This window comes from Dreissena polymorpha, chromosome 2, assembly GCF_020536995.1.
Source record: "Dreissena polymorpha isolate Duluth1 chromosome 2, UMN_Dpol_1.0, whole genome shotgun sequence".
Taxonomy (NCBI): domain Eukaryota; kingdom Metazoa; phylum Mollusca; class Bivalvia; order Myida; family Dreissenidae; genus Dreissena; species Dreissena polymorpha.
In genome coordinates, this window is record NC_068356.1 from 25748438 (window position 1) to 25774856 (window position 26419).

At 34.7% G+C, this 26419-nt stretch overlaps 1 protein-coding gene across 1 annotated transcript; it reads left to right on the forward strand.

Annotated features, from left to right (window-relative positions):
- LOC127869608 (melatonin receptor type 1B-A-like) lies at nucleotides 1–25504 on the forward strand. Its single transcript, XM_052412263.1, has 6 exons — nucleotides 1–289; nucleotides 513–568; nucleotides 21412–21729; nucleotides 22060–22263; nucleotides 23071–23181; nucleotides 25304–25504. The coding sequence occupies exons 1-6, from the start codon at nucleotides 1–3 to the stop codon at nucleotides 25502–25504; spliced, it is 1179 nt and encodes a 392-aa protein (XP_052268223.1).
- The last annotated feature ends 915 nt before the right edge of the window (nucleotides 25505–26419 follow it).

The window sequence follows — 26419 nt, forward strand, 5'->3', positions numbered from 1 at the left end:
ATGGATCGGTTACAACGCACGCATTTACCTACAGCTGACAGTGTTCTTGAAAGAGTTTCAATAGCACTCAGAGATGTACAGAGAGGCAAACAGAACGGCAACCTTGACGTTTCTGCAGCTCGCACCCAGATCGCCAGTCTTCTTACAAACTTGCAGAGACTTGAGAATGACCACACCGTCCCAGAGGATTTACTGAAGAGCACCATCCAGTCAGTAGTGTTAGTCAGAGATAGTCTCCCTGATTTGACTCAACATGCTCAACACAGCAGTCATTCAGTTGATCGTTATGGTGAGTAGAATGCTAAATATAACAAACTTTTTGGCCTGTCATGCATAAAGGGGGTAAGGAGGGAGTCCCATCCCGAAATCCTGTACCTATTATTTTGCTCCTTTGAGTCCTTTCCCGATTTCCTGGATTAAATTAAATTCATTCCCAAATTCCAGATAAAGGTATAAAAAAATGTTAGGCAAATTGTTTTAAATAGATCTAAACCGCAATGCATATCTTACAGTCCCAGCCAAACTCACAGGACCTCAGGACATGACTGGTAAAAAAATTGGAGGTCCAGTAAGGTGACCACACTTACAGGACCTCCTGACCAGTATAATATTTTCTGATGCAAAACACGGATCGTTTTTGATGTTTATTGCATAGTTACTGACTGTCAGCAAAATTTGATGATGAAAGGGTGTTTTGAATGTTATTCCAGACTAAAACAAATTTTAGCTGACTTAAGATTCTAATCCAAATTTATAATATCTGTATTTTTTGCTCGTACCACATGGCAATCTTTTTCTTCCGACCTCGGGCCTGAATTTATTAACAAACCTGACAACCAATCAAAACGCTTGTTTCATATGCTTATTTTCGGACGCGAGTTTTGACTTAACGATAATTAATAATTCAACTTAAGTAAAAAATTTATTACTTAAGTAATAATTAAATACAATTAACGATGCGAAAGCACTTAAATTAATTTTAAGCAGCGTTAAATGCAATTTAAGTAACTTAACGGTAATTAAAATCAATTTTTGTTGTTCGGGCGCACTTAACGAGTTAAACTAAGTTTTTCTCTGCTTAATTCATTTTTCTCACATAAATAGAAAATAACTCTTCTTAACTACTTAATGCATTTAGTAGCGTTAATTCGAATTAAGTTACTTAAATTGAGTTTAAGTAGTGAAAAACTAAGTTTAAGTTACTTAAACTTAGTTTTTCTCTTTTTTGTGGTTCAGGCGTGCCATAGTATGGAATGTGTGTTTATTTTCGCAGCAATTCATTTTTAACGAGTTATTAATACGTTTTCGGAAAATGCCAGGACAGGAGTAGCGTTCACCAGTGTGTGAACATGCAAGTGTTCGTTAAGGCTGATGTGTCAGACCAGATCTGGGTGCAATCATCAGTTTCGTCCAGTATGTTGTATACTGATTTTCATAGACACAGTTCGTTTTCAGGAGCATTGATATACTTGTAAAGACCGCATAATTAGCATGCTAAATTGCGTCTCAATGACTTATATTGTGTAATGCAATTCATTCAATTACCAAACAACAAAGTATTTGTCTAACATGCTAAATAATAATGTACGTGTATTATTATTAAGTTCTATCTTATATTTATATATGTTTTAACCAAATATATATCCGATTGCAATGAAGCAACAACTAACAAATTTTATATCATCGTGTTTATGTTTATTAAGTTTCTATAAATATTGGTCATTGAAATACACGTGTGTTTTCTACATGAAATAAGACAAACCTATGTGCAATACATGTGCTAAATATATATTTCGTGCTTTTATTATTGTTTTTTCCCAACAAACCATGCATACGATAGCTTGGTATATATATCAAATCGCTATTTACAATCACTCAAAAACAAACCAATATAAAGGCGCGTGAAAACTTCATGGGCGGCGGGATTCCCGTTCCGGTTCCCTTTGTGGCGTGTTTTTACCACCCATTATGCCTTTCTGGAAAGAATCTGTTCTATTTTTATCTTTTTATGGCATTTTATAATAAATGCCCGTTTTCAATCAACAATATTGTGTTTGTTCTTTCCTTCAAGTCATACGAGTCCGTCCGGTCTATGACCTTTTCATTACCACCGAGGACAATACATATATAATATTTTATGCACACATAAAAGATTTTATGTCATTGTACGATTTCTTAATTGTTGAACGTTATATTGGTTCAAGCCTTATATTTAATTACTTGTGTATAACCTCAGTGTGGGGTCACATGGGCTCTTTTGACCAATCAAATTCAGTGTTGGCCATTGTGGCCCTTTGGATCATTCTAGACTAACGTGGCAATCCAATATGGTCGAAATTAACAACCCACCTCCACCCCTTCTCCGCCATAAGGTTTTGACTCCCGTACTACGTATGTTTTTACCCGTGTGTAAAACACATTTGTTTCTTATTTTACTGTTATACGCATCAAATATTTTTCTTTTATACTTATTTTGGGCGTGTTTTTTCCGCCGTCATCACATTCAACTTCACTAATTCATGTTTTTGTATGTGTATATGCGTGTGGCGTGTTTTTACCACCCATAATGCCTTTCTGGAAAGAATCTTTTCTATAAATAAATGCCCGTTTTCAATCAACAATATTGTGTTTGTTCTTTCCTTCAAGTCATACGAGTCCGTCCGGTCTATGACCTTTTCATTACCACCGAGGACAATACATAAATATCAAATCGCTATTTACAATCACTCAAAAACAAACCAATATAAAGGCGCGTGAAAATTGTCTCCCCAAGAAAGAAAGTGTAGAACCAGAAATTGTCCTCCCTGTTCCCCCAACAACCAGGCATCTCGGTCCAACCACACAAACGCAGCCCCTTTACTACTATATTAAACTAAATTACCTTTAAAAACTAGTCTTACCCTTGCAACACCATTAAAACACCTGACAATATCCAATAGCACAACAGAGAGAGCCCATGTGAATTTACACCAAGACACAGGGCAGCAGAGTAATATCTGTACTAATCTATGTTTATGTACTAACCAGTCCTCCGCGAGGGACGTTAAACGGGGGTGCAGTGTATTGGTGCTGTACACCGGGCACTTAAAAGAACCAGGGGCGCCTCTGGAATCGGGGCGCCCTCTGTATCCCTTTCGAACCCCCACTAACACCTCTTGGGGCGGAGAGCACTAAAACCACACACAAACTATAAGGAATAAACATAAATGCCAATAAGGATAATGCTAATCAAGAGATAAAAGGAATACTGCAAAAACCATTTCGATAAAAGGCAAACCACTACATAATCCATAAAAAAGCATCTAGACACATTAAGGTCTCATTGGCCATCGTGCTCTGATGTATAATATGACCTAATTTTCTCCCCTGAAGGGTCACAGGGGAATGTCGATACATCTGTAGTCGCGAAGACGCTGGACGACCTGTAAATAAATCTCAAACACACACACACAATCACGAAGTTTTATACATTACTCACTCCATTGTAAATATGCTAGAAAGTGTTTTACTTGTGTTTTTTCAGTGGGTTCTACCTGTTTAACATAAATTACTGTTAGTTATATAATATACAATAATTTACTTAGAAACAGGTAGAACACACCGAAAAAAGCACAAGTAAATAGAGAATACTAGGTCGGTGCCGAATAAAGCAAAGTTTATTTTGCGAGGCTTAGAAAATCTGAACCACGAGCCTTGGCGAGTGGTTCAGATTTTCGTGCCGAGCAAGATAAACTTTGCTTTATTCGGCACCGACCTAGTATTCGATTTATCCCATCAATTTTCTTAGACGTAAATTATTTCTTTAAACATAGAATAGGAAAATCGAACTAGACGGAAAATCCCAAAGATATTTTAAGCAAACATCGTTTCATTATTTTAATCGTGTCGAGCCTAATACATTACAAAAAGATCAGTAACCAACCTGTTTTTCGTTTATCATACCTCTACGTCCCCGATGTTTAAGAAATAATGGAAAAAAAGACACTAAACAACTGCATCTTTAGCGTGAAACAACATGCATTGTGTCGTATGACGTATTAATAATGACGTCACGAGTACGCGCACTTAATATTTGTAAATAATGTTTATTTGCTTTTTGAGTTGCATTATTTGTAAAAACTATATTACATCTTGGTATCAAATTGTTTGTTTTGTTGAATCTGATTCGATTTTACTAAAAATGATTACTTTATAGTTGATTCCGAGTAATATGAACATTCTTCGCCGCGCGTGACAGCTATATTTCAGCACTGCTGAAATAAAGGTAAATTTATTTCACAGTGGTTTATTTCGACAATGCACGTCTGATGATGGGATAAAACACTTTCCAGCATATTTACAATGGAGTGAGTAATGTATACACCTTCGTGATTGTAAATAGCGATTTGCGTTTCAACATTAAACATACGCATGTTATCGCTCTGTTGCTTGTAAGACATGTCAATTAACAGGTATTTTTCTCGTAGACGCATCGATTTCCGTGTACGTTACTGTAAAGTTATTTTTATTTAAAAAGCTCAGTATTAATTTCCATGTTATTGTGTAAAGTAATTATCACGCACTCGTGATTTACGTTGGTTTTATTATCTTATGATCAAACTTGCGCTTTTAGATTTGCTTTTATAGTATAATTAAAACTTATATTTTGCACGTGCAGTTTCATAATTATGAAAATGACAATATAGCCATTGATTCAAAACATCAAAGTAATAAATAATAAAGTCATCATATTATTTAAAAAGTTTTGATTACTTGTATTTAGTTCATAAGAAGTGAAAAATGTGAAATATATTTTCAGTTTGATTTTTTTTTATAATTAGTTGTAAGAGAAACTGAATTTAGCAAAGACCACACAATATTAACCTATGCACTGTGCCATATTATCAAATATTTTTCCAAGCTACTAGTAGTTCATTATTCAATCCAAATTATATCACAAAAGTGATTGAGTTATACATAACAGGTGATTGACGATATAAATTTACAAAATTCGCTATAGTCTTAAATGAACACAAATGAGACTGCACTGTAACGTTTGACATCTCATATAAAGCGAGCAAGAACTTTTTTTAGCATCACCAACTTAAACGGCCCCTTCTACGTCCATCCTTATCCTTTAGTCTTGACAATTACAAAAAAAAGCTGCCCTTCCCGCTAATAGATCTACTTTTTTCAAAATCAGATGAGAGAATACAAATAATTTTTCTTTGATGCCAATTAATCATGTGCAATACAAAATGTATAATACAAATGTATAGATACATGTACACAAGTATGTATTACTGGCAAATAAAAACCATGTTATTTACATAATCTCGACAAAACAAAGCATTCCATGTCATACCTCAAACATTTTACATTGCGACATATTTCAGGAACAATAATTAACAATCACATTAATTTCTCATGTATAAACGTTTGCTGGCCATGTATCTAGCACTTGTATTCAGCAATCTTTGAAATATTTGTACGGAGTGTGTTCGCCATTTATCGTGACGATTTTGATCTGGAATATCTTCGGACGCAGACGTGCTATACATGTATGGATTTGAATCATAATAAGCAGCAATAGAAAACAACCTTTTGAAAATCGTTGAAAATGGACATATTTTGCAGAGTGACATGTTATTTGCAAAATGCTAAAATTGCATGTTTTAATAATCATTGCCAATTTAAAAACATATTTTCTGTAGGACTAGTTTTGTTAATGCCATATAGCGTCCATGCTGGGACATTTTGACCAGCAATGGTGTGTCTGACAGTTTGAACACGCACAATCCCCTCTTTGTGCGTAAATTAAAAAGCCCTTAAATGACGTTCATTGTTGTAAAATGTAACAAAATATAATGCAATTTTCTCATATTTAGAAATCAAGGTTTCGGTAATTTATTAGAGTGTTCTTTGAAAATATATATTTTCTTATTAAAATGGCGTCAAAATGCAATCAATATGGTACCTTTTTATTTTTATAAGCCGAGGTCGAGATTTTACAGGGGTTTTAAATTCTCCAAAAAATTATTTGACAACCTTTCCAAAAACGCATTTTTTTCAAAATGTTTGCAAGTACAATTTAAAAAAAAAGTATCATCCGGTTTCATGTCAAGACATCCCTGAACCATAAACAAGAATCACTTTCTTCTAGAGAAATATGGTTATGGGATAATCAGGTTCCAAAATCGTTACGATAAATGTTGAACACCTCTCATATGACTTGAACTAAATAAGATCATCAAATCATTTTTATGTAAAATACAAAATATTGAATACCCGTTTGTCAACAGCAGTAAAAAGTAACACTGCTTCAGTTAAAAACTAACATGTAAAAACAATTCGGCACAATCTCATAAAATACGCGGTTACCAAACGCACAGTTGATTTTATTGCTGGGATGTCTTCGGGGTTGAGGTAAGTAGTTTTTCTACTACGCACAGTAACTTTTTTCGGTGTTGATGCATGTATCCTTGATGCCTTTTTGCGCCCACCTTTCTGAGGTGTTGTATCTAACATCATCTTGTTTTCTTTTCTGCTGGGGATGACTGGAAGTTGTTCCAGGTGATCGAAGTGAGCATCACTTCCGAAGTTATACTCTATTTCTCCAGAGTTGTTTTCTTGTAAGCAACTACTTACAAGAAAGTTGGGTAGACTGGCATTGTGCGTGCTTGTCCCTTCTACGTAGTTAATCTGTAGTTGAACAAGTTTCGCCAGTCTTTTTAATGACGATGCTAGTGGGAGCCATCGTTTGGGGTCATTGGTAACACTCTTTCCTGATGAGTCTGTCCTTTTGCCGATGGTTAATGCGCGAACCTCGTCGAATGAAGATTGGCTTGATAGCAGCTACTTGGGCGAATAGAGGTCTTTCACGAGTGCCACATACACATCACTATTAAGTGAAACCCTTCCATGACTGACCAAGTAGTGTGGTTCTGTATACTGGCGAATTGATTATTGTATTCAGTACCGTGTGGTGTTGAATATATTGACATTTTGGAACGAAAGCGTTACCCTCAATGCACAATGCCATGGCAACTTTGATACCAATGTACACTCAAACTTATAACATTTCAGGGAAATAACGTCTTCATACTCACGCGATAAACAGTTTGCTGATTTTATAAAGTGGTATTCGAACCAACATTACTTTTGCCACTCAAGTGATGTAAATGATGATTTATGGTGTTCTACTTACGTTTCTATTATTAACTCTTCTATTTTGATATTTTCATTTGGAAATTGTTTTTGTTTGATATCAAATTTTGCTAGTTTCTGGTAAAGGTCAAACTATGTTTTTGTACCTTCGTTTTTCTTTTGATTTCCCACAAGCTCCTGTTCACACCAAATGGCAAGTAATTTACATCATGTTCAAGATTCTGTGCAATCAAATATATATTTGATTATAGCAGGGACCTATACATAGGTCCCTGATTATAGATTGTACACTGACCACCTCTCTACCGCAAACTGTGTCTATTCCCCCTTTATATCATTTTAGTGTTCTCTTTTCATTACATTTCCTCACACTATTATCTTTCTGTTTTAAAAGTCAAAAAAGTGTTCACAATATATGTATTTTTTATCACAGTTTTCAACACTCAACAATTCAAAAGTCCTTGCGAATTTCATTCTTATGATATTTGCAGCAAATCTGAAATAATTAAACATATACAATGATTATCAATGATTTTGCATATAAAATGTGATTTATTAACTTCGGAAATGATATAGTTATGATAATGCCCGATTTGTTTTTACTGATACTAAACTTAAAATTTACAAACATATTGAAACGCATCTTAATGCAGGCTTAATACAGGCTGTAATATTGTATTTGAAATTAAGTTGTACTTGAACACAGGCTGCATTGTTCAATTACTGAATGCAGCCCAATCAAGATATATTTCATAAAAAATGTACAAGTTTTGTTAGTTTTAATAATACACTTTACAACTATTTTATCATATTAAATATTCGAATACGACACATGGAATTCCTTATATAAATGTACATAGAAACCACCTGTATAAAGGAATGTTCGTTAAAAGTATGTTACTTGGTGGTGTTTACTTATATGGTAAAATATTTTTAAAGAGAAATCATTAAAACTAACAAATCGTGTTCATTTAAATGAAATATAGTCCGATCAGGCTAAATATTCAGTAATTGAACCCCAGTCTGTTTAATTCGCAACATCAATAGCTTGATTACTATTAAAGTTTGCAAAAAGGAATATTGCATAAGAACTTACCTGCTGCATCTTCAAATGTAGCATTCTCATCATGTACACAAAATGAAAACAACATGAAAATCACATGGTATATTAATTGAATAAAGAATGTGTTTAAATTATTAAAAAACAGACATCGTCAAATAATTTCAAAATCAAGTATCTTTCTTTTATACCAAATGATTAACTATGACATTTCTGTAGTGAAATAACAGCAGTGAAATTAAACAAATTGTTATTTTCACCTGTGAAACTACTTTTTCTATTTTTAGATTATCATATCAAGATTTACTTCTCTTGCTGTTACACTAGCAGTATTTTATGCTTAACTTTGTTTGCTTATTTAAGCAAGAGCAATAAAATGTTAAAACCTTTCAGCTTTGTTTACTCGTAAACTATAATATATTGGACTTTTTCTTTCGGCGGAGGATGATGCAAACACTAATGACGTCATTTTGTGTATGGAAATGTATTGAGGCACGCCACTGGAGAAAGGGTAACTTCAGCGAAAGGGAAACAGCAGCTAATTATTTTATTGAAAAGGGGGCATAAAAGAAACGGGTCTGTTTCTTCAATCAAATAAGTTTTCGCAATTTTCGGAAGAGCGGCTTACGGGAGCCTGCTGCATTCTCCCGTTGCCCCAGAATGAACTGTTGGTGGAAGGTGGTACCTCTCTGGTCACCACTCCTTAAAGCACTGGTCAATATGACACGCCATCGCAATGTTGACACCCGAGCGAAAGGTCATTTCCCGAGACCGGCTAATGGTAATGCGCTGTACAAACCTTTTCTGCTAATCCGGAACCGTTTCAATGCTTCCCCAATTTACGTATTAGATTTGTGTCGCTTGCAAATATCGAATGTGGAAAAAGCCACGATAATCTACAGACTAAACTATTAGAGTGTTTCATGCTCCACACTTGCATCAATAGGGAAATACTACACTAGTTGGTGTTATACTGATTTTGCAATATGTTACTGTTCCGACTTTCAATAGCAGCGGCTGCTGATATTTCGTCATCAGGCACATCATTTGCTGAAGCTCTATCATTAGCATTTGCACACTTTCTGCTATCAGCATTCGTTGGGGTCCTGACATTGGAAAGATCTGATGTTCAGTAATCAGAATTTGGTGATGTATTTTGAAATTGTTCTGCTTGCATAATCAGTGTACAGCCGATTTGTCTATTGTTTGATGTGCTCATTGCTCCTGAACTTTTTCGAACCACCATAGATTCTCAAGTTATAACCACATGTGATTAGCGTGTGGCTATAATATTAATTAGTGAAAACATCATTTTGAATGATAAATAATCATATTATAACGAAAAATCAACTTTTCTGAAAACAAATTCCACTATCAAATATATATATAACAAGGTATTCAACTCGAAATCAACCGAAAACAGGGTACATCGCTTTGAACAGCCCTTACTTCGTCAATTTTGCAGCGATTTTCACGATTTCGGTCTTATTCAACGCATAAACGAAATTCCTTTCTGGAAATGTAAATGTCTTGCAATATTTTTACAAATACTGGGTCAACTTTTAAGAAATAACACGATACACAACTCGCGTGACCCACTTGACATAGATCAGACAGGATTTCAGGCTGAAATCTTCACGGAGTAAAGGTATTTCTCACCTTCAAAGAAGTATTTGTTTGGCGTTGTTCTAAACGATGAAACAAACAAAAATACTTTAAAGGTTTATTAAATTTTTATAAGAATTTAAACAAAGCATTTTTACTCAGCTAATATCAATATTTCAAATGAGTACACACTCAAAACAAGTTAATTGAGACATTGTAAAAAAAGTTGGTAAGGTGGCATTTTACTGGCGATATTTAACCGAAAACAGAACAATAAAACATTGTTTTATCATCGCGGCAGCTTAAACTGGTATACACGCTTTCCGTCAGTCTGCGTCTGTTTTGATACACAGACAGCAAAGGATCGGTACTGGGACCAAACTCACATGCTTCCGGGAACGGGGATTGAACCCCGGTCCCCGAGGTGATAGGTGCGTGTACCAACCACTGCGCGTAACAGACAGCGTACTAAAAATTACTCTGTTGAGGTTCTGAATCGGGATTTATTTGCGCATTTAAACAAAATGTTCCCCAGAGTGCATTATTATGCATCTTATACTATCAACGTACACATTAATAATATTGTTGTCATTTATGTTTAATACCATTTGAATTTACTTTATTATTCATTGCTTATATTGAAGCGAATGGCAAAGTTCAAAAAGAGAGTACGAACAACAGATATTTTAAAGTTATCTGTTAAACAGAATAACTGCTTATATCTCTAAATGCGATAAAAGCTTCCGTATTGGTTAAATAGTTAGAGTTGATCGCGACAACAGCAACACAATCAGAGCCGATTACATGTCATTATAACTGCTAATATCTCCAAACGCGATAAGAGCCACCATGTAATCTTAATATATAGGGTTGATTCTGTAGGATTGGAAGCGTCGTTACCTCGTGACAACACATTTATAGAACATTCTCGGAAAACATCTCGATCATAGGACTCAGTTCACCATTCTGCAAGCAAGAAGCGATATCTTAAAGTTGTTGCTTTTTTCAAAATGATGAATCCGAAGACAAAAGAGTTCATGGATAGAATTGAGAGCTGCTTTTCGGAGGTAAATTTATAATAACTATTGCATCGATAAGGTACTTCAAAAGTGGAACATAAAAAAGTGTTGTCAACGTTTATCTTTTGTAAATGTTATATTATCATTCTAAAAATCACTACTTAAAATTAAGTAATATATATTTATATGTATTGTATTTTATATATTTATAGAAACGTGCGATTGTATAAACATATACGTAAATTACATGTACATTGTATTTTGATACTAGTAAGCGGTATAGTAGAGTCATTCATAAAGCTTGTTTCATATTGAAGCATACCACATGCTTTATTTAATATGTATATTAAACCGTAACACATAGCTACTTCTGCGATACTTCATTCTTCGTTAATATCCATTCTTGGCTTTTTATTTTAATAAGAAAAACTACCAAACACTGTAAGCCAGAAAAGATAATACCCCCCAAAGTATGGTCCAAACATTTATCCTTAATAGATACAAACAACATCAACAAACATTTATTTGTTATTGTCCCCTACCGGTTTCACTCTGTGTGTCCGTAGGTCCGTCAATCTGTCACACTTTTCTGGATCCTGCGATAACTTTGAAAGTTCTTCATATTTTTTCATGAAACTTGAAACATGGACAGATGGCAATATGGAGATTATGCACGTCATTTCATTTTGTTCCTATGTCAAGAATTCTGGTTGCTATGGCAACAGATAGACTAGAAATACTGCTGAAAACGGTGAATCCTGCACACTTTTCTGGATCCTGCGATAACTTTAAAAGTTCTTGATATTTTTTCATGAAACTGGCAACATGGATAGATGGCAATATGGACATTATGCACGTCATTTCATTTTGTTCGTACGTCAAAAATTGTGGTTGCTATGGCAACCCAAAATAAATAAATCTGAAAATGGTGGAATTTCTGACAATGATGGAGCCGGTAGGGGACCATATTGCTTAACAATAGCCTCGTTTATTTAATTTTTTATATATTTATTTTTAAGCATTCATTTATTTATTTTTATTTATTTATTCATTTATTTATTATTTATTTATTTATTTATTTATTTAATTTTTTTTATTTTTTTTTTGGGGGGGGGGGGTAAACAAACGCTTTTAACATTGCGCAATTGTTTATACCAACAACACATATTGTAAACATGGAAGTCATCCTAAATATCGAGACTAATGCCCAGTAAGCACGACCGACTTCTCTTGGAAGTCTATCATAAACATGTTGACCCAAGTATATCATTCTACGATGCCAGTCGAAGGTGAGCTACGTCGGTTAGTCGTATTCAAACGTGTGTCATTTAAAAGTACTGGTTTAAACGAATTTGTGAAATGTTTCATAAACAAAAATCAACCACGCTACTTTAAAATATGAAATATCAACGTATTAGTGTAATTTTATATAATTTTCGAACCATTGTTTCGGTATGTTTTTATTTGTCTCTGTAACAATCTATAAACCTCATTTTTCATAAAACTTCAGTGACTTTGTTTCTCCTCAAGTGATGTTTCGATCATGGCCATATCATCGGCTAAAAGCAAATTGGCTAATGACTAATACGACAGGTTAAGACCGAAGTCAACGTCTGTGTCCTGTTTTAATACTTATAAGAGGTAAAAGTAGAGAATAACCCATTCTCATATAAACGGTATATAAACGGGTTACTCTATGCTTCATAATGTTCACGAGGATGTTTACACATAATAATTTAAAGTAATCATGAAAGTTATGTAAGAATCAAATTATGCATATTTTTTCTTAAATCTAGATCCGCGTGTCTAAAAAACAAACATGGCTTTGCGGAGATACCAGAAAGCTATCGGTTGGATTGCTGCCGTTCTACACGTGAATATATACATATATATTCAAATATCAGTATATTTGCACGACATTTATTATCTGTATTAATGATCGGCTACGGATTTTAACGGAATATTCATGAAAGCGCGATTAAATGCGACATAAAAACTACATGTGTGTATGCTAACATTCGACAACAAACCGGTACCGCCATCTCGTCTTCTGAGACCGGGCTACATCTATATTTCTGGTATAAAACATAACAATAAATGGAATATAATCATAACAATTGCCTTTTTTATCATCCTTATCAAACCATACAAAACCTTTACCATAGTGTTTAAACAGAATTGACTTAAAAATGTCATAGAAAATAAGTCTTTGAAAGGATCGGTTAAAATGGAAAGTTTTTGGATACCTAGACAAGTACTTATTTCAGGTACAGACAAAACAGAATAGAGAGTTTATTAAGACTTATACAAATGTACATCGTCTAAATACATGAAATATAATACAAAATATTGTCATGTGTCTATATATTGAACTAATGGGTTATAGCAGAATGTAATGTAACAATTTGAGACAAAGTATAATTAACAAAATAGTACGACTTTAAATAAAAATAGAAAAATATCATTTCACTGGCAGTAAGATATATTTAGTTTGCGTTGATAATATTATTTGTGAAAAAATATCTTACGGTTAGAGCTTCCTTCATATATTTACACAAATTTATAATTTCAATTTTACAATAAAGTACGGAACTTAAAAACTGATGGATTCACGTAGAAAACAGATTTTATTTATGTTTGCCTTATTTGACGGAAACATGGACATTTACATATTAAGTGGAATTCGTCTTCTATGTCCCTTTGAACACAACATTGGCAATATCGTGCATTACGATTAATATGGTTACGTGTGTATCTTCCAGTTTGAATTATCAAAGGGTGGGCAGAAGCCCTTATTTTAACAAGGTATATACGCAAACTTGTTGGCAATAAATGCGTTTCGTATTCAAGAGTTGTTTTGAATATCCTATACATATCTAAAACAGAACTATTATCATATTGCCAAACCATTCTTGTTTAAATGTTTCTATAATTCTACATTTCAATTCACACAGAAACGACTTTGTATTTATCATATTTGCATGTATATGTATATGAAAATCCATAATTATTTAACAACTTTTTTACATTCGATAACCATTTTGTATACCCTTTATCACAATCATTTATCGCTTGGTTATACACACTTTGTATGATAATATTTCGATATTTTACAATGCGAACATATCTATTTACATATAGTGTTTGTCATCCAAATTCACTATACACCGAAGCATTACATGTGTTGCTTTTAACATTTAACAACCTTTTGCAAAATTTTAAGTGAATGCGATCAATATCGTTTAATTTATTAAAGCCCCATACCGCTGATGCATAATTTAAAATCGAACCAACAAAGGCATCGAGCAATTTACACAATATTCTAGGTTTAAGATCGTACTCTTTGCATTAAAAAAGCAAGGTATTCATAGCCTTTAAGAGCTTTTCCTACTAAATGTTCCTGATTTAATATAAAACTACCAGTATAATTAATAATAGTGCCCAGATAGTTAAAATTATCGACTACTTCTTTAGATTCTCCTTTATATGTTAATATGTCAGGTACCAGAATGAGCCCTCTATAATGTACTGAAGGGATTATAATCCCTATACATATGAAGGGTGATATATCCGACCCTTGTAATTATAGAGGCATCACCTTATTAAGTAACTTCGCAAAGCTGTTTACATGTGTACTCAACCAGCGAATAACAACATGGTGTGAAATAAACGATGTTATATCTGACGCGCAGTTTAGGTTTAGAAAAGGCAGGTCAACAATAGATGCGGTTTTCATACTCCATTCAATTATTCAAAAATATGTTAATATGAATAAACGATTGTATTGTTGTTTCATAGATATGAAACGTTGTTTTGATTCTATATATTTAAATGCACTGTGGTTAAAGTTATACAAGTCCAATTTGGACGGCAAAATGTTGCGCATAATACGCAGTATGTACCAGTCGGTCAAAGCATAAGTTAGACATTGTAACACATATTCGAAGTATTTTAATATAGCAATCGGACTAAGACAGGGAGATATAACATCGCCGATCCTTTTTTCTCTTTTCGTGGACGATCTTGAAATGTTTTTGCAAAATAGACATAATGCTGGAATAAATATACAAGACATATGTTTAATTCTACTTTTGTTTGCAGACGATATGATTGTCATAGGTAAAACGCCGGAAGTCCTACAACAGTCTATCGACCGTTTATATGAATATTGTAATACCTGGGGTTTGCAAGTTAACATTCTAACAAACAAACTTATTGTTTTCCGCAAACGCGGAGCTTTCAAACGTAATGAGCGGTGGGTATATGGTAACGAAAACATAGACATTGTTAACGATTTTTTTATCTGGGTTTAACCCTTAATTACACAGGGAACTTTAATCTCAATACTAATACTTTGCGTGGTAAGGGCTTAAAAGCACTCAGAGTATTGTTACCCAACCTGAAAACTTATAATTGTAAACCAATGGTAGCTTTGCAGTTATTTGATGCTTTTGTATCTTTAATTATCACATACTCGTGTGAAATATGGGGTTTCTCAATGTGTAGCGAGTTGGAAAAATTGCACCTTAAATTCTGCAAAGCTGTTCTTGGTGTCAGAAAATCAACCTCAAGTGTAACCGTTTACGGTGAACTTGGTAGATACCCGTTGTATATTAACAGATATGTACGTATCGTAAAATATTGGTTTAAAATAACTAGAAGCGAAAACATTATATTACGATATATATTGGAAGATGGTCTAATTGCCGTAAATGATAATACATTGAACTGGTTTGGGAAGGTTAGGGACTTACTATCTAAGTACGGATTTAATTATGTTTGGTCTAATAACTCACAAATCAACGAGATTAATTTTTTGTCTTTGTTTAAACAAAGAGTTATCGACGAATACTTACAAGAGTGGAATCGAGATATTAAAGATAATAGGGTACTAATTGTATACAAAGCAAGATAATACAGACTGGAAGATATGATAGATTACAACGAAACTTGCGACTCTGCCAATTATGTGACAGTAATGAAATAGAAGATGAAAACCACGTTTTGTTGAAATGTTCTAGATTTGCCCAAATACGAGAAAACTACTTTAAAACCTATTATAGAGTCAGACCTAGTATGTTCAAACTCACAATATTATTAACTACAGAAAATAAAAATGAAATGCTAAAGTTAGGAAAATTCATTTCAGAAGAACTCAAGATTCGCAATCGTTATACCAATAATAATGAATAATTTATACAATGTATTTGTTTTATAGTTTAAAATAAAATATTGAATACAATATGACATCATGTGATATGCTATATTTGAACATGTATTGTTTTTATTATATGATGATATAGACGTTGCATTCATATTAATTATATGTATTATCCGGTACTGTTTCGATACCTGATTTTGTGAGTGTGATTCGAATGTATAATGTGTGCTCCTTCGAAAGTATAATTATTGTTATATTTCGAAATTAAAATTGTTTTTATATTTTACTGATTATAGACTATGCCGATGTGTTATGATACAAGTTCAACTATAATTGTGCCGTTGCTACTTAAATTGTATGTGGTTTGGATGCGCACTGTTATATTCAATGCTCCTTCAATTTACAATTAATGTTTTACCTTAATGATTACAAAAGCAGTAAAATGCATACATATGTAGCAATATACACTGTTAACATGTGATTTAAAACGAGTTTTGTTCAAGTATCTCTAAAATTCACCCATAACTATTATATATCATTTCTGCTAAATCCACTTACTATATTCATGTATTTTGTATTATTGTTTTTGTTTAACACTAGAAACTGTAAAGTTTCTGTGTAATAAAATTATGTTCTGTTATGTTCTGTTCCTCTATAATGGAGAATGGTTAAAACTACAATTCATTATACCAGAACAATCTGAATAGTATTGCCAAGAATCCGTACACTCCTTGTTTAATGTCCGTCATGTGATACCGTATAACAGTTTAATTCAAAGAAAACACTACGCATAAACGAGTTGTGTTCTTCCTGTTAAAACAGAAGAGTCTTTATAAATGATCAGTGCTCAAGTAGCGTCTGAATATTTTAGAAGCGAATTAATTGCCATTCAGTAGAAGCCAAAATCTACAATGTAAGCGTCTCCTTATATGTGTATATGAAAACTTGAAATGGATAATGGTAGTATTTATATTTTTTGCAATTAGTGTATTATTATTAATGTAAAATTGTTTCAGAGCATATATATCAAAACACGCTTCAGAACACCGCGCTACTGCTGAAGGTGGCAGGCCTCAACACGTGCGAGGGACTTGTTTATTGAACGTTTGAATAGAACAACTATCGCATATTCATTCAGCGCAAAAACATACAACACAAATGCATTAACAATAATATAAATACCGGTACTATGACATAACACATGGTTGACAAGCACACACAATACGTTACTTGTACATAAATATTAGTCCTTTATGAAACAGTTACATGTAAGTCGCGCTCTGGGAAACCCGGTCTTAATGCATGTGCACGTCATCCCAGTTTAGCATGTGCAGTCCAAGTGCGCTTATCAGGAGCGACAATGTCCGGTTTGTTTAAATGATTTTTTTTTCAAAACGAAACTGCAGTCAAAGTGTCGTCTTATATTTGGGCGGACTGTGCAGGCTAATCTGGGACGATACTTCACGCACATGCACTTATATTTGAGTGGTGTTCTGAGAAAACTGGGCATAATGCATGTGCGTAAAGTGTCGTCCCAGGTAAGCCTGTGCAGTCTGCACATGCTAATCAGGGACGACACTTTCCGCTTTTATTGTATTTTTAGTTTCAAGGAAGTCCCTCCTTACCGAAATTCAAGTTTGGGCGGAAAGTGTCGTCCCTGATTAGCCTGTGCGGACTGCACAGGCTAATCAGGGATGACACTTTACGCACATGCATTAAGCACAGTTTTCTCAGAACAAGGCTCACTTAGTTCGATTTCCCCAGAGTGCGGCTCAAGTGCGGATTGCTTCTAAAGTTCTTCACGTTGTAGTACAAATGAGGCGATAAGTACTATTTAACCGACACGCGTTCGGGCTATCTGTATCATGTCGCTTAAATAAACTCAAATGTACCATATATGGTATATAATAAAAATCACATATTGCTCGCATTCGTCGCGGTAGATGGCGCAATTAAAGGTATACATGTTTACCTTATCGACAGCGCAATTCAACGGAAAACATGGCACCTTTGATTCGAGTCATCAGTACACAAAGCGACTAGGAAAATGCGATTCCATAATACAGATATCGCGATTAAAATCATTTAATTAAACTGATCAAAGACTATTTCTACAAGGAAGTGCGGCAGCATTTACGCGACGTTAATTTGTATATAACGTGTTACATGTGAAATATGTCTTTCGATGCTAACGTCTTCATAAAAACACTACGCTACAAACGGCTGCATTATAGAGGGTGACACCCTCCTCTTATGGTACGCAGTATTCAATGAGTGATTTCATGCAAACAGGTGTTCAATGTGACAGCTGGTTAAAATACACTTAACGCTGATCTTTAAACGACTTCATCCCATGGCAAGCATTCACCATGTGGTCATTCCACTTTAGATGGTGATCAGTTTATATATTCTAATCCATTAATTTGTTTTGAGAACCCATGACCATGTACTTTGACTTTGTTGTTTTTGTTTTTCATTAAGAAGAAGCGGATGTTTTAAACCCGGTAGGCTCCTGTATACGCAAGCCCCCCCCCCCCCCCCCCCCCCCCCAAATTGGATGCCTGTTCGTGATTTCATTTAAAAACAGCATCATCATCAAAAGGGGGCATGTGTAAACTAGAGCTTACTGGGTTTAAGTGAGTTTAGTTAGAACTTACTTCCAAGATGGCGACGTTTTCGTGTTATTTAAGGAGTAGTGGATATTTTCACCTGGTAAGCCACTTTATATCTATATTCATTTTAAATGAATACGCCTTTTCGGCTCTACGGTGTTTGTCCTTCCCTCGAGTTTTTGTTTCAAGATCGTAGACGTTCTGATAAAAAGGTTATTGAAGGACAACCGTCTACAAATTTGTTGTCTACTGACGAGACATTTGAGAAATCGGATGTTCAAATATCATTTTCTCTTATAACACGCAATATTGACAAATATGCACAGTAAAATATTACTAAAATCTCAATTATTTAATGTTCCTGACGCCGCTTCATCTCTGATAATTAATTTATTGCAAACACATGTTTTAACCCCATATTATGAAGTGACTTCTTTTACGCACATTTTGGGACCTGACTTCCAAATGACAAACAGCTCATTCCTTTGTTAAAGAGCTTGACACGTAATACCCCCCATCTTTAATAAAGTGTTTATGTGTACTTCAATATTATAGTTTTATAGCATGTTATTTGGTGCAAGTGTTAAACACGTTACTTACTAACAATATATCAATGCTGTACGAAAAACCTGCCAACCGACTGAATCAAATTCACAACTTTCAAGAGGTTGGGGTGTGGGTTGGCTAATGTACGGGATAATAGAATATTTATCAGCCCTTTTTCAGTAACATTCTTATTAATTTAATGTATTGTATGACGTGTCTCCCTTATTCTAATATGAACGTTTGTTTAACCATTATTTTACTGTCTTTTGATAGGATGCAGGATAGAGGGCGATAATAAGTGCATCTTTCGTTGCCGTATATGTACTTAGAAATAATAAATTAGCGGAGGACTGAGATATCATGCCATAAATGCATGGACCATATGAGTTTAAATTTATTATATGCCAAAAAAAAATCATTCAACAGAGCCATACTAAAACAGCAAATAAAATCACACGAACCAGACAAAAACATGTTCAGCTGATGTTTGTTGTGTTTTATTGTATTTTATAAAGTCTACATAGACAAGTCTGACATATAATTGCTATGGGTGCTACTTAATTACCCGTTTCGCTCCGTATATGGCATGATGCTAGTTTCTCACGTTTTTTTTATTAAAATAAACCATTATCCGTGTAAGATCATTTTTTCACACGATGTATCTGCATACATTTTCAAGTGTATTCAGCATTTACATTCATGGTAAACTATTCGTTTGGGTCGGAATGAATTCGTTTTGCATTTGACATAGTAACATTATTTAAGATTAGTAGGCAATGTTAGGAACAAAACGAAATAACCTATCTAAGTGAGCCATGGAGCATATATTGACCTAGAGTCCGTGAGTGACCCAATAATTTATTTCCTCATTACAACAGTTTTAAATTATATCAGAGACGTATATATCGTTATCTACGTCTCTGATAATATGTTTTCAATAAATGTATATATTGACCAATTCTACTGATATCATAACGTGTATTGCATTTGCACAAATCATTCTATACATTACAAGTTCACTTTTTTCGATTATAATAGGTTCACCAACTCAGAACTTGTTTAAAAGGAGATCGCCTAAATGTGTTATACCAAAGTTACATACATGTATAAGTATCGTTATGGTAAAACGCGTTAAATGTCATTGTATTAAATACACAGTTAATACCGGTGATATATTATTAGCAAGTGTCAGATATTCCAAATTGCTTCAGGCATTCCGAATAGCATTAATGGATGTATTTGGTCACCTAAACATTATAATAGTATCGAACCGGCTTTACCCTTTTCTGTTGTTCATTAATCTTTTATTGCACGTATGATGCCATTGTTGTGTGTGTTCAACTGGCGTAGTGCTTCGACGTAATCTTTTTTTGTTTGATTGGTGGGTTTTCATGTACGTTTCGCTTTCTAGAGCGGTGTACACTTCGTAACGCCTTCTTAATTCATCTTGGCATCCTCTACGTCTTTAACTGTCGTCTTGATACCTGGAAATAGTAAGCATAGTATTCCGTTTAGTAAGCATACTATTCCGTTTTAGGCATATTCAAACATAAGTATGTTCATATTTATAAAATTAAACAGTAAGAGTTACACTGTGTAAAGAATACCGTCAAATGCCTTATATTACGCACATCAAATGCTAGCGTTAAGAATATGGAAAAAACATACAATAATAATAATAATTATAAATAATAATAATAAAACAATAAATACAAACAAAACAGGATAACTCTTGATCTCTAAAGAGAAATTGATCTCCAAAATTTTCGCACCAATGCCGGATTCATTCACGACAGTTATTTCGTGTAAAACCTTCGAGCAATTAAAATAATAGTGATTTATGTGATTTGATACTGTACACGTGCGTCAATACTGTGAATTATAATATAAATTGATATTTGTACAGTCGATTTGCCGGGTCTCTTTCAATAACTTGGTACACAAACCCATGGAAGCACAAACACTATAGAGCCGAAAGAGCGTATTCCTTTAAAAGAAATAAAAACATAAAATGGCTTACCGGATGAAAATATCCTCTACTCCTTCAAGAAAGACATGGGCACGGCGCAATCTTGGAAGTAAGTTCCAACTTACCTCACACAAACCCAGAAATTAACAGTTTACGCAGCCCCCCCCCCCCCCCCCCCCCCCTGCATCCTCTTTGATGTAAATACGATTATCACAAGTACATTTCTTAAACATCAAGATATTGTACCAACTTCACGCACCAACTCTATTAGTACCGCATGTGCAATATTTCAGTATCGAAATCAGACCAACGTCACGGATGATGACTCACTTCCGGTGTCATTTCCGGCGTCCTGTAACGAGTCAATTGTGGGCGAGATCCGGCACTATCTGACGCCGCTCGTAGAGTCCCACTTCCTGTTGGCGCTCATCTACTGCATCCTCGTCGTCGCTGCTCTCTGCGTCGGCTCTATCGGCAACATCATCATCCTGGCAGTGAGCACGACGACGCGCGCCATGAACCGCGTCGGCCGGGACTTCGTCATTAACCTGGCGCTGGCCGACCTTTGTGTGGCGCTGATTTCCGACCCCATGTGCATCCTCGGTGAGTTGGTTAGCCGTGGATCGGTATAAATATTTTGTGTGAGCAAATCGGAATACTAGTAATTAAAGAAAATAATTCAAATTTACTTCCGAATCAATTTAGAATAAATAGCAGTCATAAAACGTTGGTGGTGAGAGTATTATATTTAATAAGAATTTTTAAAAACTTAGAAACACAATTGGATGACGGACACATTTTACCATTTTACTGCATCATCAAATCTATAGTATACGTATACTTTAAGTATATACGTGTGTGCTTCAAACCGAAAAAGCACAAAGCTGCATTCGTTATCATTATAATAATGTCACGCAAGTAGTCTCCCATCACCTATTTAGACGTTTATATTGTCCCTGTCCGTATCACTCCCTGCAGGCGTGCTGAAGGGCGAGCGATGGTTCCAGAGCCGCTGGTTGCTATGCGAGGTGGTCGCCTCCATGTGCCTCACAGCCTGCTTCTGCGCTTTCTTCAGCCTCACCCTCCTCACGTTAAACCGATACGTGTTCGTCTGCAAGAACGTCTGGTACGACACAATCTTCAAGGTAACCAGCAAAGTACTATTTTAAAGTTTAACCGTATGAGCCTTAGGCCTATTGCGAATTTATTCGTATAGCGAAAAGCAATTAGAGAAGATAATACGTGATATCTGTTTTGTTAGACTATCATGTCCCATTTATAAAAAATAGCATATAAAATGCCTATGTTGTATTTGCTGTAGTTTTAAATCATAGTGAATAAAATATCATTTTTATTTTTGCATTTCGATTGTAAATTGAGAAAAAAAAGATAAACAAACTCAATAAATGTACGCGAACAAGGTTTACAAACACTTGCATTAATTTCTAAACTAAAAGAAATCTTTGACGACGATCCATGATTAAAAGTTGAGCATGATAACAATGGTTGTGATGGTGGTGGTAATTATGATGCCGATGACAATGATGATGATCCTAATGCAGCAACTGCTGCTGCTAATGATGATGATGATTACGACGAAGACGACGACGATGATGATGATGATTATGATGATGATGATGATAATGATGATGATGATTATAATGATGATGATGATGATGATGATGATGATGATGATGCTGATGACGACGACGGTGGTGATGGTGATGATGATGATGATGATGACGATGATGATGATGATGATGATGATGATGATGATGATGATGATGATGATGATGATGATGATGATGATGATGATGATGATGATGATGATGATTATGATGATGATGATGATGATGATGATAGTGGAGGTGGTTTTGGCTTTGGTGATGATGGTCATAAATATAATGGAGATAATGATACATATGATTATAAGTATGGTATTTCATCATCAGAGGCCTGTGTGCATCTTGATGTGCGCATGCGCGTGGGTGCTGGCCTTCCTGTTTGAATTCCCGAACTTTGTCGGCTGGGGAGACCACTACTTTGACCAAAAGAGCCAGCAGGTAAGCGTCATTTTCCTCACAATACGCTCATGCATGTGCTATGTTCTGTCATTGTTTTTGCATAATGATGATAATAAGGAAGTCAACAAGGATTGACATATCCGTTGGTCCACGAAACCTTACGAAGTAAACTAGATTTTACCGTCACATCTAGCATTACAAACTCTTGCTATGACATTTCGATACTTACGCAGTTGAGCCGATGACCATATTCATTCCACCCAAATAACTCAACCACAACAGGACTTTGAACATGACGGAATTTGAGTTTTTTATTATTAAAATCGGTTATTGCTTTATAAACTTGATATGGTCGTTTCATCAAGAACCAACAGCAATAACTAGAACGCCCAAATTGTACCCACAATATTTTGGTTAAAAACATTACAAATGCATGCCAATCTTACGATTTCACCCAACCTTATTGCCATATTGACCTTATTTTATTATGCTTTCTCTTCTTATTTACGTTTTCCTATTTTTGTATGTTACAGTCTGTGTCAAACAGTTAGAAAAAAATACTTTTTTTTTTAAATCAAATTGTGACGAGTCCTTTTAAGGCTTGCGTTCATAGTTTACTTCTTGATTTATTTGTCCTGATGTGGTTATTGTTTCTTCTCCTCTCAGGTTGTGCACATTTACGGTGATTCATTTCCATCCAATTTCCTTCACATGCTTTACGGCTACGACTTTAAACCATGAAACGCGTCAGAAAATAAACCAGCAAAATGAAATCAACAACACAAGCATACAAAATGCCGTTGATTGCCATCAGTGCTGACGTACATTTTGTGTGAACATTTAGTGGCAAAAACGTGTTTGCTTAAAATGCAATTGATAGAAAGAATATCGACAAGAACAAACGAACTTTCGAATTATATTTTTCTTTGCAATCAAATTTTCACTGATGCGTTACAACATTTGCCAGGGGCACATTCAGCAATATTTTAACCCAAACATAGGCTACAACGTGTGAACTAAATTATCATACATGATGTGTATATTATATCGTAAATAACAAAAACACATTTCGCTTTAGAATCGCCAGAGCAAATAATTCAATATTACCGATAGAACTGACCTCGCGACGCGGTAGGAGAATGTATTGTTTTAAAGCCTATGTCATTCAGCTCTTTTATAATGCGAAGTCGATTTGTTGTAAAGGATCAAGCTAATTTGATGCGTTATCTAACATATCGCACCCGACTTTTCACTTTTACTTTGGAATTAGTCCGTCGATATTAATTGCGTATTGTTGACGATGCAAATAGATAACAATTCTATAAAATTAGCGCTCGACCTTCAATAAAGATGGTTATTAAGAAGCTTAATACGATGTGTTGCTTCAATGTTATGTTGTGTTTGCGCTCACCTGCACAACATTGTTGCCTTTTGTAATGAGGAAAAAATGCAAAATTACATGTGTGCTTTGTAGAAAGTGCATGTTTCATTCGACTTTGAATTGTTCACAGCGTGTCGAATGTGGTTCACGATGTATGTAATTTCTTTCGCTTTTCAGAACAAGTCAATTTCGTTGTCATGTCACAGGTTAGCCCATTGTGGCATAATGGATCTCTTTTGTCAGAGACGATGATCTTAGAAACGCATCTACTGATAGAAATAAATAAAATTAATCGGTCGGTTGTGTGATTGTTGACTTAATGATTCAAGGACTCGTGTCTTAGCGTCGCTTTTAAGTGATACAAACTTTATTTATTGTGGCCAACTTGTTTATCTTTGTGTGATTTCATTAGCAAAATAATTTAAAGCTTGTAACCGCTATGAGAAGCTTAAACTTATTACTATAATTGCTTATTTTATTCCATTTTATAAATGTCCATACTCAATCCAAGTATGTCATGGTTTTATTGTATTGTACATGAGATGCTAGTACGACTTTTGCTGTTTTCACTTACGTCGAGGACAATACTTGAATTAAAAGTATCATTGACATGGGTAGCATAAAACTGTTTCATGTCTTTATCAAATTGATGCATGACATGGTCATTATATATACCTTATAAATAGCAGGTGTCTCCGTTTGATTCAAATTACAAAGGCCATCAGCCAATACAACCCCAAATATTTCTTACACATACTATGGTGTTTCCGTTTTCCGCAGTGTATCTGGGACCGCACGGCCAGCTTCTCGTACACGCTTGTGGTGGCGGCAGGACTTATCGGCTCCCCGCTGCTGTTGATGGGCGTCTGCTTCGTGCTGATCTTCTACAAGATCTACCAAAGCAAGATGGACGTCTACTCTCTGAATGTTGACGATCCCCTCAGGTATAAAATGGAAAGATCTGTTCTGGTGATCGTGTAAATTTCGCATTTGTCATCATTGATTTGGTCTTTAATTTGGGTACTGTGCCGAAAATATCTAAACAGTATTTAAACCTAACAAGGTATGTCTATCACGAGGGTGTATACTTGCACATGAACGCTAAACCTTTGAGTTGGCATAATAAAATATATTGGCTACTATAAATTGTATACATAATTTATAATTACCTATATGTATTACATCAAGGTACCATAAAACCATTAAATATAGTACGATTAGTTTCTGTACAGCTATATAGTAGACCTAGTTAGGGAATGCCTTAGGAATTGGGTTCTCAAATCAAGTGAGCAATGCGCATGACGTAAGTAATGGCATGTTGCATTATAAGCGATACATAAAAATGGAAACATTTAATCATAAATAAAGGATTTGTTTAATCCGATTTTAATATTATTTTATCGTTTGTTCTTAGTTCTATAAAGGTAAAGCGAAATAAAAATACAATTAGACGACAGGATGAAAGTTAAACTAAAATTATATTTTGGTAAATCACGTAAGAATATTTTCCCCTCCTAACTCTGTCTGAGTGTGGACTTGCGGGGATAAAACATAATTTATATATTACAAGAAAACCTTTATTCTTTATGTCGCTTACCTTGACATGTCGAATTTAAAACTGTAACTTGTAGAGTGTGTGATGTTTGTGTAATAACGGTAGTTTAATCTAGGTTTTTACTTTGCAGTACAAATACTTAGCGAAATTCTGAGAAGTTAGTGTAGCAAATTAAAGATTCTACGTTTAAAATGGAAAACAAACACACAAGTAAATTTTAGCGTGGGGCAAATGTTTACACCAGGGGCATACTTTTAACAAACTTAGGAGTGGACCACCATACGATGTCGCAAACCAAGTATTAAACCTTTGATCCTTGTTTTTCAGAGAGTAAGATTGTC